Below are 13,882 nucleotides of genomic sequence, written 5' to 3'. Positions count from 1 at the left end.
TCGCTTTATCTACAAAATGATGGTCGCCCCTTTCTCCTCGATAAATGCCTCTGTCAACCCGCCCGGCTTCCCAGGCGGCCAAAATTGCCCTTTTACCAACGTCCAGCCCGCCCTCTGCATATCCTTCCACTCGTTCATGACCTTCAACCGTACCAGCTCCCCCGCAGCCCTAGCGTCCTCTGCAGAATCGTGACCCAAAGCCTTTGGCCCCGTATCCTGCTGTATCTTTTTGTTCAAATGGACATCCATGAGCATCTTCAACCCGTGCCGGTATGGTAAGCCGAGTTTGTGGGGGTATAAAAGCACCGTGTCTATGAGAGTAGGGTGGATGATGCGCACGGCGTTCAAGTCATTTTCCAAGCCGTGGCCGATTAGTGGTGTTGAGGGGGATATCAGCGAAAACAAGAGATCTCTGGCAACTTCCGGCGACGAGACTTTTTTGAGGCGTCTGGACTTTGTGGAGTCGTGTTCAGCACCAAGCCGCGTTCTTGTTTTGGAGGGCATCGGCCCGTCTGGCACCCAGGGCAGAGCGTTTGCCAAGTCATCTGGCCACACGCCGGAATACCGAGAATTAAGATCCAGTATTTCGCCCACCGGCTGGACCAGCACGTCGAGAAGCTCCTCGCCCGAGGGCCACGAGGTTGCGGTGAGTCGGACGAGCTCCATCCCGTGGACGGTATAGCCCATCTCGCAGTCGAAGCAGACAGCTCTGTCCCTGGGGGCGCCGGGGTTCTCCGGCGTCGGTGCGTAGTTGAGCACCGCCGCCAGCCGCTTCGGGTCGCTTGCTTTGAAGACGTGCTTGTCGTGGGTGGAACAGCCTGGCGAATCGCCAACTTCCTGTCCACAGCACCGGTATCGTTTCGGGACCCTGGCCGTGTCGCCCGGTGCTTTTTCGGGAACGTACGTCTTCCCCCAATGGAAGTTGCATGCGCCCCCGGACACGAGCGCCCCGTCCTCTGCCCTTCTCCCCGGGAAGACCTGGAACCGCTGCTGGCATCGGTCGCACTTTTCCCATCCTTTGGAGGCCTCCAGCCCCGCCCGGCCGGATTCCACAGCGTCGTCTGGCGGGACGGACGACACGTAGCCGTGGTTGGAGAGATGTTCCACACTCGTAACGATTCTCCTGAGAAGCTCTACCTCCTGAACGGCTGTGAGACCGGTCTTGATCTCTTTGGGTATATTCCCGCCATTTTGCCCCTGTGGTCGAGGAGCCTGCTTGATGCGCAGCTCTCTCCACTGGGCCACATCCATCCTCTTGTGCTGCACGACCTTGTTCTTCATGACGTTTGTATAGACAGCCGGTTTCTCCAGCGCCGCGGCCTGTTCCTGATCCAACGCCTCGAAAATCAGATCCTGTTCGGACATGACGAGTGTGACGTCACCTGGTTTCGCAGCCTGGCGCAGCTCCCGGTTGAGCCGGGTATATTCGTGGTGTAGCAACTTGAGGAGCTTTAAACGAGTCTCATGGCTCGCGGGTGAGCTCTTGAGAAGCCGGGGGTTGAGGGACTCGGGCTTCCTCTTTTTGGTCGATTCACATGCCGGCCTCGTCAGGGCGTTAACGCCGGGGGGCGCTGGCGACTTTAAACTCTCGGTGGCAGGAGACCTTTGTGGCGTTGAAGAAGGGCGCCTCGCCTTTGTGTCCATTGTTCTGGTGATTCGTTGAAGAAGTGGTGGTGAAACGGGCCGGGTGGCAGAGTGAGGCGTCGTGTTGGACGAGTTGTCCTTGTTGGCGTTGCTGGGTGCAGTGTGTGCCTTGAGGGGCGGTTGAGACGGGAAAGAAGCATTCTCTTGCTCTACTCTGGGGCGTTTACGGGGATTCTCTTCGTAGGGAGGCGAGCGGTCACGAGAGACAGAGGATGCATCGTTTTGACGTGAAGTTGATGATGGTGGCGGTGCCTCATGTCTGGTCTCGGCGGCGTTGTCTCCGCCATGGCCAAAGATGCACTGAAATGCGGTGCAGCTCTTGCCGGCAGGGCATGGTATGTAACTGAGGGAGAAGCTCATGGCGAGGATGAAAAATGGCTGGCGATGGTGTGCTCCGTACGAGGAGCAGCTCGCAAATGACTGATGGGGATGCCGTGACTCTGACTAGGCCATCAGAGGTGGCGTTGCGAAGGTCGAGCCTGTCTGAGTGAGAAACAGAGCTGAGGGCTGAGCTGAGAGGACGATCAAAGGTGGCTTGAACACATTCGGTGTTGGCGACGCACGGCGCCTGAACAAACTTGGATCGAGTCGCAAAGTGACTGCGGCGTCGATTTGAACTCGACGTGCAACATTTGGGTAGTCGAATCAAACAAACGAGTTGATGTCTGGCGGTTTGTGCCGTAACTGCCGTCAACGGGCGACGTGATGATGGATCGAGTCCCGGCCTGACGCACAGACCAATCAGGTTGTGACCAGTGGAGCGCAGTGCGGCGGTGGCCATCAAAGACGTGAATGAGGCTTGCCTCTCGGCGCCTCTGTGGCTGATGGACAACAATTGACGCGCATGAAACCAGTCGACGTTGAGTCGCTGGCGCGCGGAAGATGCCAAGTTGTTTGCCGGGCCGATGCGATTTGCTTTGTCGACTATGTTCGAGGCGCCTTGGCCAGATGCGCAGAAAGTTTAGCCATCATAGTCACGGTCGGGTTACTCCGTACCCTGTAGGTACTCCTTACTTGGGCACTCTGTCGAGCCTCGGCTGTGTGTGGCGCTTGTCCCTTCTGACATGGACGCGCCAGGCACTGTCTGCTGCTTGACTCGTGCTCCGTTCCGCGCTATCCTCTGTCCGTCTTCCACTTCCCGGTTGATCCTCTCCTGGGGAAGACAAAATATAGTGTTATCAACGCGTTCCGTCCCAACCCTTCAGATGCTGTACTTACGCAGGACTGCCTTGCATGGTGCTCTGGTCGTCGCTTTGGGCTTCTTTTAGACCAGCCCTCAGAGTCTGGTCGTCGCCCCAAGCTCAAGCTGCCTCTGCGTACGTCCGGCATCGCATCGCTGGCCCTTGTCTGAAAAGCCTCCAGGCGCTGCCACCCATCGCCATGCCGCCTCCGACCTATCCCAAGTACGAGGGCGGTGCTCCCTCTGCCGACCACCTGTGTGTGCTTGTTCATGGGGTAGGAGTTTCCCCCTCCCCCCCCTGAGGCTTCTTGGTTGAGCAAAGGCTTACGCAGATTCTGTTCTCGTAGTTATGGGGCAACCCTGATCATATGAGAAATGTCGCAAAGAGCCTGCGCAGCCTGTATCCTCCGAGCGAACTGCGCCTGTTGTTTGCAAAGCGCAACATCGGCAGCTTTACCTACGACGGCATTGAGCGCGGCGGTGAACGCATCTGTTCCGAGATTGAGGAGGAGCTGCGCGCCGTCGAGGAGAGCGGTGGCAAGATTGCAAAGATTAGCATCGTTGGATACTCTCTCGGAGGGTTGGTCTGCCGCTATGCCATCGGCTTGTTGTATGCAAAGGGAATCCTGGACCAGCTTGAGTGCATGGTAATGAAGCGAAATGCTCCCTCTGTTGCCTTGGGCTCAAACCCATCTAACGCCTTCATCCCAGAACTTCACCACATTTGCTTCTCCTCATCTCGGTGTTCGCACGCCCCTCAAGGGCTGGCACAATCACATCTGGAACATCATGGGAGCCCGGACTCTATCCATGTCCGGCAGACAATTATTCACCATTGACAACTTCCGCGACACCGGTCGCCCGCTGCTCTCCGTCCTGGCTGAGCCAACATCCATCTTCATGCTGGGCCTGCGCAAGTTCAGGCGCCACACGCTGTACACCAACATTGTCAACGACAGGAGCGCCGTCTACTACACCACTGGCATCACAAAAACCGACCCGTACCGCCAGCTGGACACGGTCAAGGTAAACTACCTCAAGGGCTACAACGGTGTCATCCTCGATCCCGTCAACCCCGTGCAGCCGTCGCCGAGACTCCGCGGCCCAGCCACCATATCCTCCGTGACAGGCTCCATCGTCAACTGGATCAAGCGCATCCCGTTCATGATCTCCGTCGCCGTCTTCGTGCCCATCGGCGTCCTCGCCTACCTCTGCAACTCCGTCATCCAAAACATCCGCAGCTCCAAGCGGATCCGGCTCTACGAGCAGGGCCGAGCAGGCGTCAGCATAGACGGGTACCGCGTCCCCGTCTTCATCAAGGAACTGCGCGAAGAGGTCGAAAACACCTACGAGGCGCTCAACAGCTCCCAGAACCAAGAGTACCTCGCCACCGAGGACGAGGACGACGTCGACGCCATGAGCGCAGAAGACAGAAGACTGATACAGCGCGAGAGAAGGCTGTCCACGCCAACGCAGCCCACGCTCGCGCTGACGGCGCATCAGTTTGAAATGATTCATTCGTTGGACACGTTGAAGTGGAGGAAATATCCCGTCTGGATCCACAACCATAGACACAGCCATGCGGCCATAATTGTGCGCATTGAGAAGAAGGCGTTTGACGAAGGGTGGCTTGTGCTCCGGCACTTTGCGGAGGAGGAGTTCTTGGTCTAGACGGAATGCATGCCGGCTCTAGGCGAGGGGAGCAGGAACCTGCATCGTCCGAGTGATAGAATACGTTTCGAGAAAGAAGAATATACGCTGCGACGGAGGACGACGTGCTCTGAACTTTGTCTGCCCCGTCGCGATTGATAGATGGTAGAATAGCAATTACCCATACGGTCGCTCGCCCGTGGTTGAAATCATAATGGTGCGCCCCCTCTCATGAACACGATGGTAACAGCAACGCACGGCAATGCTTTCATGTCCGCCGACACACCCGCTTGCGAAGCTTTCTTGACGAGCAGCTCGGGCGGTCTTGTATTTCTGTCCAAGGGGTGCGTTTCTGTGCCGCCGCCGCCGCTTCCGCTCGCCATGGATCAGACACGGCTTGATGGGCTGGCTGCTCGTGTCTGTTCAGGAGGCCGCTTTGAGAAGTCACCTGGACCAATTGATGTTTTCAAGTCAGCACCTGCCATCGGTCGGCCATGTTCTCCCCTCCGCGAGGCAAATCAGCCATGACAGAAGAGGGGAGACAAGTCGTTGGGAGAGAAGAAGCGAAATCAGGCCGCCCACACGCAAAGCTTTAAGCATCTCGCTGCGATTGGTGTGAAAGGGGGGGAGAGGCATGGAGCAGAGCCGCATGCCTGTCAGACCCGGCCCCGTAGTTTTCTCTCCCGAGCGAGTCTGGAGACTGCATGCTCGAGCGGTTACAGCATGAATGCAAGTTTCTCATGGTGGTTCAAGCAGCTCGGGCGAGAGTCTCGGACGTTGCAGCCTCAGGCAGGGCTCCACCAAACTCATGCCGTCTCGAATCAGCTCATAAGCACTAGCTACGTTGAAATGTACGGCACAGGCGGCCGACGCTTGTACCATGGGACTCGTGGAACCAAGGCCAGATGAACCTTGGGGGCGACTTTAAAAGCAGCCTCGAAGGGTAGAAGGGTCGAAGGGTCGAAGAGGGAGCCGTGGTTATCGGCGCGGATGACTGCAAGTCGACAACGACTGGCTCGAACACATGTTCAACGTCAAGAGCCTCTTTCGCACGCAGTGCAACGATGATGAAACAAGCAAATGCCACTGTGCAGGGGTCCCCTCTTACGGCCAGGTTGAGTACAGTAAACCAGGTCTATAACGATAACCTTCGCGAGCAATTTTCCATCGTTATAACCCGACTACAGGGATTATATCGTTAAGATGCGACTACTCTTTTAGGAAAGAGCCCCACTTTTGTTAGTGGATAAGGCCTGATAAGGCCTGATAAGGGATTTTAGGGGGGGTAAGGTGGTGTGTAATTATAAACTTACATATATTAATAAGCAATATTTACGAGAAAAATCGCTATAGGTAAGAAGTCACTTTTATATACATAACATATAGGAAAGGTACTTCACGCCCAGGCGTGTGTGCCGAATCGCTATAGCAGGGGATCGTTATAAACCTGCTTTACTGTAGATCGGCATCCGGGCCGATCCCCTCCTGGCGCCAGACCTCAATGCGGTCAGCAGTATATTCTTAGTATTGATTTATAGCAGCTTTACTTGACACTAAAAAGCTTTACTATAAATTCAACAGATTTTTTAATAACGCTACAGCTATATAGATTTTTCAACGGGCAGCAGCTTTTTCTTTCAAAACATCACAATGCCGGACGAAGGCCCTTACAACCCCTTAAATCTGCGCTTTTCAATTAGCACTGTCCATGGCCAATGCGCCACAGGCACAGCGTCATGTCATGTGCCCAATTCAAGATGACGGGACCTTCCTCTTTTCCCCGACAACTGAACATTCGAGCTAAGTGCCACCACGTTGTGGCGCATGCCCTGCCTTGCCTTGCCTTGCCTTGCTTTCCTTTGCTTGACTCGACCTTGGCAGCTGGGCAGGGACGTGGGACTTTTGTTTTGTTGCTCGACATGGTCTCAAGCCGTCATGACTCATGACAGATAAAAGAAAAAAAAAGAAAAAAAAAGTAGTATCCATTGACCCCTTCATTCAGCTTGCTTTTGCTGACAAGACTCGTCCAATGAATGACACCATGGGTTGCCTCCGTGAACAGTAATTGATGCCTCTCCCCCTCGACCTTCCCGTGTCGGCAATCGATGCATCTCTTATTAACAAGCCGAGCTAAATTGTGTCTCGGATTCCAGTCGGTACACCCCCGAGACTCGGGGCAAAAGCGCGCGTCTGCATGACACTATCCGATAAGAGTCGACCGTCATGACACACGAGTCGAGTTTGTTTGCTCGCGGTTGCGCTGTGGCTGGGCGTAAGTTCACGCTAAACCCAACGTAATGCCACCCCAGTGGTTCGTATGCTCTGCCTTGGCGGCCATGGCGATGACGAGGATATTCACTTCACCGTCATGTTTGACATGACGGGAAAAAAAAAAGGCACATTTGCCTTGCCTTGCGAAGCCTGTCGACCCGGCGGGCGGGACCAACTCATTGTGCCGAGTCGGGTCTTGCTACGCCGAGGCGGGGAGGAACGGCATCCGAGACATATACCATCTACTCCGTACTCCGTAGTTACACATGTGATTTGACCACCTGCCATATAAAGCAGGTCCAAGGAGCCGTGCGAACTGCTTGTCCCATCCGGGGAATACCCCTGTCGCCCTTAACCCTTTGATGTTGGGCTCCAGTTCTCCACACATCTTTTCGGGAATACATAGTACTACCAACTTGGCTTGTCGAGCTGCCTCACCGGAACCGTGCCGGTGAGCCGCGGCTTGCGGCCAGTCCAACCATCAACTTGCTAGCCGCCTTGTGCCACTGAGCCAATGTGCTGCCTTCACCGTCGACAGCGTCGTTATCTCGTTGGTACCCGCCAGCCCGCCTCCGCCACCCTCCACCATGGCCTGGGCGCTGACGAGACCAGCAGGTGCGAACAGGACCAAAAGGACTTGCTATGAACTAGCTGACGCTGTAAACAGGGCAACCGGACCTTGGCGTGCCACAGACCATGGCTCTCCGAAAGTGTTAGTGTTGTAAAGCGTCCGAGGCAATGTGCTGCCCAGGGTCTGGTCCGCAGACTGTCCATGCGGTCCTCCGGCACGGCCAACTTCGAGAGGTCCAAGAGAAGCGGTAGGATGTGCTAGGCCATTCTCTGAAGGAGCGGTGGGCGGATAAATATGAGAGTAGCCCCCATCGGCTTCGTTGTAGTCCGTCAAGCTTGGATGCCTTGAATATATTTCGGTTCCATCGGCCTGTTTTGTCGCATGCAAACGAGGCATCAGGCACTCCCCGAGCTCGGCTTTCGAGACCATCCAAGACTCTTACTTGCCCACAATGCGCGGCAAGGCCATTGTTGCTGCGGCTCTGCTTGCCGGCGGGTTCGAGTTGGCGGCGGCCAGTGGTGCTAGTCGCTGCAATGCCGACAATTGTCTTCGAGCCATGAGGGCGACGCAGACTCCGGGACGTCTTGAGAGCGCCAAGGCATTTTGTGCCACATACACCAGGGTCACTGATATTGCCGCCCCAACGGCAGTTCCGTCGTACGCCGCGGATGGCTGCAAGGACAACATGAACGGGCCCATGGCCGTGAGAATCTCGAGTGCCTGCTCTTGCATCGCACCCGGGCCTTCGACCACGACGACTCCCCCCGCTCCCACGACGACGCCTCCCCCATCGGCGACTCGAAATCCCTGCGCCAAGGTTAGCGCATCATGGTCGGAGCAGTTGAGAACGGCGACAGGTAAGCTGAAAAAAAATATAAAAAAAAGGCAATCGTTTGCGTGTGTCTGGCGGCGCTCCGGCGAAGTCGCAATTGCGGCGCAGGGACGAACAGCTTGATCCATTCTTATTGGAGCCCGACATGGCAACTCGTAGAGTGCTTACTAACCAAGTCGACTGGGGTGTTTAGGAAAAGCCGTCCCCACTGTGGCAGCATCGCTCGCCCTCGAGTGTCTCAAGACGGTTCCGCTTGGCAAGGATGAGGCTGTCGAGTTGATCGATGCCATCGAGCCCTACCTCGAGTGGCAGAGTGACGCGGCGTACAAAAAGGACCCTCCCCCGTCCTACTTCTACCCCGGATTCGACCTCTTTGGCAACCTCGCCGCGGTTCGGTCCAATGTCCAGGCCGGCAAGTATGCGGGCGAGTTTGATTTCCAGACAGACCTCTACAAGCAGGTCTGGGCCCCGGGCCAGGATGGCCACTACGTCTTCTACCCCGACTTGTTGGCCAGAGCCTTCAGATGGAGACGTGCTGTTCCTCCCATTGTGTCCATCAGCGAGGACGGCGAGTCTTTGCCCGTCATCAAGCTTCAGAGTAAGTGTCGGCATCCATGTTTCCTCGCGAGCTTCGTCCTCGGCCGTTTTCAAGGGGGCTAACACGGGCGACCTGATCAGCCGAAGTCGTCGCCAACCCCGAGACTGCGCAGGCCATTACCATGATCAACGGCATTGATGCCGCCAAGTACGTCGAAGATACTGTCAATGCTGCCAGCTACCTTCAGGATGTCGACGCATCCTACAACACCATGTTTTGGTCCAAGGCCACCGCCGCCAATGGCGGAGTCGGCAATTTCATCTCGGGCGGTCGCAGTGCCCTGTTTTACCATGGCGACAGCACGAGTTTGACCTTTGCCAATGGCACAACCGTGGAGATCGAGAACAAGGCCGCCGTTGTGGGTGACATGACTGGCGTCATGGACGGCCCTTCCATGTACAAGAAGTTCTGCACCCCTCTTCCCCTCAAGCCCAACATGGCCTCTGTTTCCGCCATCGCCAACGCAACCGTCCCTGGCTACCCCAAGCCTGTCATTGCCTCCTCCGATGGTGTCGTCTCTGGCTATTATCTCAGTGGCGCCGGTCTCGATGACGTCGCCGTGCTTTATCTGATGTCGTTCGAGCCCAAGAGCCCTGCCGAATTCCAGGCTGTCGTCAGCGACTTCCTGCGCGAGGCCAAGGCCGCTGGCAAGACCAAGCTCATCGTTGACTTGCAGAACAACGGCGGCGGTTACATTCTTCTGGGCTACGATTTCTTCCGCCAGCTGTTCCCCTCGGTCGTGCAGGACGGCAACTCTCGCTGGAAGCAGAGCAAGAGCTTCGCTGCCTTGGCCCGTTACATCTCCGACGCCGTCCAGGGTGTCAATCCCGCCACCGAAGCCAACAGCGATCTCATTGAAATGTATGAGACCTGGTGGAACTACCGCTATGATTTGGACGTTGAAAACAAAAACTTTGCCACCTTTGCGGACAAGTTCCAGCCTCATGTCCGCAAAGACACCGACTACACCAACCTGATGCGATGGAACCTCAGCGACCACCTCACCACTTACAACACGACATATGGTATGGGCATTGACATATCCGGATATGGCATCCGCTCAAACCTCTCTCAGGCGTTCGAAGCTGAAGACATTGTCATTCTTTACGATGGCGCCTGCTCATCCACCTGCACTCTGGCATCCGAGATGCTTCGGCTCCAAGGCGGCGTCAAGTCTATTGCCATGGGTGGTCGTCCCCAGCAAGGCCCGATGCAGGGTGTCGGCGGCATCAAGGGGTCGCAGATCCTCAACTTCCTCAACATTTACACCTACGCCAACTACATTGCCCAGCTGACCAAGGACACCAGCGCCCAGGCTGAACTGAGGCGCTTCAAGCCCCTGCCCATGCAGCGGTCGACAGGCTCTGCAGTCAATGTGCGGGACCAGATCCTCCGCGACAATGTCGAAGACGGCATTCCTGCCCAGTACGTCACCGAGGAGGCTGACTGCCGCCTGTACTGGACGGCCCCCATGATTTCGGACGTTGGCGAGGTGTGGAAGTCTGCCGCAAACGCTGCCTTGAACGGCGCCAAGTGCGTCTACGGCGGTATTGCCGGATCGAAGCCCAACCGCAGAAGCCCCGTTGCGTCTGTTCTGACTGCTCGCGACCCCGTCAGGATGTCCGACAGCGTGGACAAGACCCCCATCGCACACGGCCTGAACTGGGAGGCTCAGCACCTGCAGGTGGCCATCAACTAGGAAGCGGAAGGCAAAATATGTCACAAAGTAAAGATGTAGAATAGATGTATAGTAATTAATTGAGCAACCAGCCGAAGAATAATTTGATGGCTTGGTGAGGCTGGCTCGAATGTTGTCCCGTTGGAAGACCGACGGCTTCATGCTCGCAGGCAATGTCCCACGGGAGCAACTATGCCGTCTGAACCGCACGGGAGAATGAATGACCGTCATGCCTGCTTTCCTCTCGAATGCAGCGGTGGAAGATTCGACGCAGACGAACGGCCTCTCGTCGTGCGTGACTCTCGCAACATTGGCCCCGGCCTGCCCTCCCTGGCGACGTGCATGATTTTACGTGACGGCAGAGACTAGCCGTTTCACCGCTCGTCCTCGCACCACGTCGCCGGCTGGGCAGAACGCAACGACCCTGGCGCGGCCGATGAGAGCGATTCTTGGCGAGGCGCGGCATAAAGCGCAAGAAAGAGCCGAGAACCGGACCCTGCATGACACACGCGTGCGGCGTGCATGCGATGCGACGCAGCGCCGCCGCACGCATTGACGCATAAAGCTCGCAGCCATTGCTGCTGGACGTGCTCCGTCGATCCACGTCCACGCCCTCATGCACCACGCCGCTGCCGACGATTGGATTGTCCGCCGGGCAAGATGCCCGTGATCGTCATCCCCCCGAACCCTCATCTCTGGACGGAGCTTCTCTCCTCCTCCTCCACGGCCACGCACGCGCACTGACGACAGCCGGAGCAGTCGACCGCTCGTCAAGCCCCCAGAACCGGAACAAGAACCGAGAGCAGAGAGCAGAGAAGAGCCGCCGCAAACACGACCGACCGACCGACCATGAACCTGCGCGCCGTGTGCTCGCTGTGGCTGCCAGCGCTGGCGGCCGCCTTTGACCTCGCCTCGCTGCAGGACCTCCTGCCGGCGTGCTCGCTGGGCTGTCTGGCCAACGGCGCGATGAGGAACCACTGCTCGCTGCTCGACCTGCGGTGCCAGTGCAGCAAGATCGAGTCCATCATCAAGACGGCGGCCCCGTGCCTGGAACAGGTCGGCTGCGCGGTGCAGAACATGAAGGGTGCGTTGCGTCCGTCTGCTCTTCTCCCCTCCCCTCCCCTCCCCTCCCCTCCCCTTTTTGGAACTCGGGGTCCGCTCTTCGGGGGCCGCGCCGGCGCCGTCGCCGTCTCCGGGACGGGAGAGTAGATGTAGATGGCTGCTGACCTGCGTGTAGCTGCCACTCAGGCCGTGCAGAACGCCTGCATGACCATGTCGGGAAGCGATCAGATGAAGCCGCCGGGTGGCGGTGGTGATGGCGGCGGCGGCGGCAGCAGCAATTTCCCGACGAGCGAAAACGAAAACAGTTCTCGGGCGGCGAAGCGCCAAGTTGGCTGGTGGGCGATGGTGCTTGTCGCGGCCGTGGGCGTCTTGCCGTAGAGGACGGGAGGGAAGAGGGTGTTCTGGAACGTGCTTGGAAACGAAGACTTTGTTTTGATAGTAGCTGTTGATCAGTCCGTGTCGGAGCCTGCTCTCCGACCCTGTCTAATGTATACCGTATAGGGGAAAGGAAAAGAAAAAGACCGCGAGGATATGTACACGAGACCGCGTCCGTCTTCCGTTAATATATATATATATATATATATATCTCCCCCTCTCTCCCCCCCCCCAGGCGCGCGCCTGCCTCACGCACCCCAAGAGTCAAGACACGCGGCCGAGGTACGCAGGCCCGCGGTCAGCACGGCCCAATCTTTGCCAGGGCGCCATGAGCGCCGCCGTCAAACAGGTCATGGCACTCGTCCAGCCTGGCAAAGTGGCGGGCGACCTCGATGCCGCGGCGCCTCTGGGCCTCGACCCTCGCCCAGTCCCAGTCCCCGTCGACGGCGAGGTCGACGTGGCCCACGTCGGCGGCCTCGTCGCCGACCTGGTTCTCGCCGCTCGTCCAGCCGCCCGGGCGCGGGGGCAGCAGGCCCGACTCGGCCAGCACGACGGCCGGGTGGACGGACAAGCGGCCCAGCTTGAAGACGTACCTGGCCACGGCGGAGGCGTGGATGCCCGCGTCCCGGCCGGCCGGGGCGTCGGCGCCGCCCCTCGTCCCGGCGCCGCCGAAGCGCGGGTCCAGCCACTCGGTGGGCTTGGCCGCGCCCCGGGGCACAAAGTGCGTCACCATGTAGAGCCATTTCCGGTCCCAGGCCAGCACCCTGCTCCACAGCTCGTAGGGCCGGTACGCGCCAATCTCCCGCTTGAAGGAGCACGACACGGAGCCCAGCATGACGCCCATCGCGCCGCGGGCCGGCCTGCCCGTCTGGGGGTCCAGCACCAGCCCCGTCCGGCTGTTGAGCGCGAGGCTGCGCATCGCCCGCCGCGTGAGGTAGCTGACCAGGTGGCTGCGCGACACGTCCATGTCCGTGAAGTAGGTCGAGTTGGACTTGTGCAGGTTGTAGTCGATTTCGAGGAGCGGCGCGCGCGTCTCCGAGACGAGCGGCTTGAAGAGCGCCCTGGGCGTGAGGTCGGGCGACTTGCGGAGGATGTTGTGGTAGACGATGGCGTAGAAGACGCGGTACTAGAGGCGGGCGTCAGGGGTGCTCTTTTTCTTCTTTTTCTACTCCTTCTTCTTCTCCCTCTTCTCTTTCTTCTCCTTCTTCTGGTCCCACCTCCGGGGGAAAACGTACCGTCCACGCCAGGGGCATATTCTTCCAGTTGAGCACGACAAACAGCAGCAGCAGGATGCGCGAGCTGCGCCCCGGCCCCGTTACGAACCTGTGCATGGCCGCGCGCCAGTTGATCTTGTAGGCTGCGTAGCCGGCGGACCCCAGGGCCACGGGGACGACGACGCGGATGGCGACGGCGAGGCCCCCCACTTTGCTCGAGGCCGATGCCATGGTCGCGACGCCGCGATGCTTTGCGGTGAGAGCGGCCGGCGCGGCAGGGGACGTCAGAGGGTCAGCGGTTGCAAATGGGTGAATTCGTAAGGATGAAAGAAATCGGACAGTTGGATGCAGAGCGATGATGCGCAGAAAGAAAGTCGACGGCTCCACTGTTCCAGGAACGGGCTGTTGAGTAAGCGCGCCGCCCGTGCCGCGGCTGGCGTCGCGGATCCGCCAGGCACGACCAGTAACAGGCAGGCCAGGCCGCCGGAGCCGTGGCAATCCGATTGCCGCGGCTGTGGTCGGCGCCGAGTGCCGCCGCCGTCCCGCCCGAATCCCGAATACGGAATTGTCGGGGCCGACTCTGTTTCAACCAACCCCCGCCCCGAGCCTTAGAGGTGGCCGCTGGCTTGCTCCGGTCGGATCGGTTCTGTCTTGGGAATAACCTGCTGGCCAGCTCCTGCACACGAATCTTGACACGAACTACGGGGTAATCTCCATTGTGAAATAAAAGCCGACATCGAGTCTAAACGAGGCCATCTGGCGCCCACCCCCCGTAGTCCGTCATCTCCATCCACCAACCCACTTGAC

At 58.3% G+C, this 13,882-nt stretch overlaps 5 protein-coding genes across 5 annotated transcripts; 3 read left to right on the top strand and 2 right to left on the bottom strand.

The window, feature by feature from the left end:
• Positions 1-9: 9 nt before the first annotated feature.
• MAM_05487 (Ribonuclease H-like protein) lies at positions 10-2,004 on the bottom strand (the record flags this gene model as incomplete). Its single annotated transcript, XM_040824285.1, has 1 exon — positions 10-2,004. One exon carries the CDS (start codon positions 2,002-2,004, stop codon positions 10-12), a length of 1,995 nt encoding a protein of 664 aa, XP_040677610.1.
• A 1,020-nt stretch (positions 2,005-3,024) lies between these two features.
• Positions 3,025-4,495, top strand: MAM_05486 (lipid particle protein; the record flags this gene model as incomplete). The annotated part of the gene is made up of 3 exons (XM_040824284.1): positions 3,025-3,099; positions 3,172-3,471; positions 3,536-4,495. The coding sequence occupies 3 exons, from the start codon at positions 3,025-3,027 to the stop codon at positions 4,493-4,495; spliced, it is 1,335 nt and encodes a 444-aa protein (XP_040677609.1).
• Positions 4,496-7,332: 2,837 nt separating this feature from the next.
• On the top strand, positions 7,333-10,445 carry MAM_05485 (pyridine nucleotide-disulfide oxidoreductase family protein; the record flags this gene model as incomplete). Its single annotated transcript, XM_040824283.1, has 6 exons — positions 7,333-7,360; positions 7,413-7,457; positions 7,497-7,563; positions 7,716-8,173; positions 8,342-8,746; positions 8,827-10,445. 6 exons carry the CDS (start codon positions 7,333-7,335, stop codon positions 10,443-10,445), a joined length of 2,622 nt encoding a protein of 873 aa, XP_040677608.1.
• Positions 10,446-11,273: 828 nt separating this feature from the next.
• On the top strand, positions 11,274-11,864 carry MAM_05484 (Extracellular membrane protein, CFEM domain protein; the record flags this gene model as incomplete). The annotated part of the gene is made up of 2 exons (XM_040824282.1): positions 11,274-11,508; positions 11,662-11,864. The coding sequence occupies 2 exons, from the start codon at positions 11,274-11,276 to the stop codon at positions 11,862-11,864; spliced, it is 438 nt and encodes a 145-aa protein (XP_040677607.1).
• Positions 11,865-12,159: 295 nt separating this feature from the next.
• On the bottom strand, positions 12,160-13,306 carry MAM_05483 (capsule polysaccharide biosynthesis protein; the record flags this gene model as incomplete). The annotated part of the gene is made up of 2 exons (XM_040824281.1): positions 12,160-12,987; positions 13,097-13,306. 2 exons carry the CDS (start codon positions 13,304-13,306, stop codon positions 12,160-12,162), a joined length of 1,038 nt encoding a protein of 345 aa, XP_040677606.1.
• Positions 13,307-13,882: the final 576 nt, after the last annotated feature.

The sequence above is a fragment of the Metarhizium album genome (assembly GCF_000804445.1).
Source record: "Metarhizium album ARSEF 1941 chromosome Unknown scaffold_14, whole genome shotgun sequence".
NCBI classification, from domain to species: domain Eukaryota; kingdom Fungi; phylum Ascomycota; class Sordariomycetes; order Hypocreales; family Clavicipitaceae; genus Metarhizium; species Metarhizium album.
This window is presented reverse-complemented; position numbering and strand designations above follow the sequence as displayed.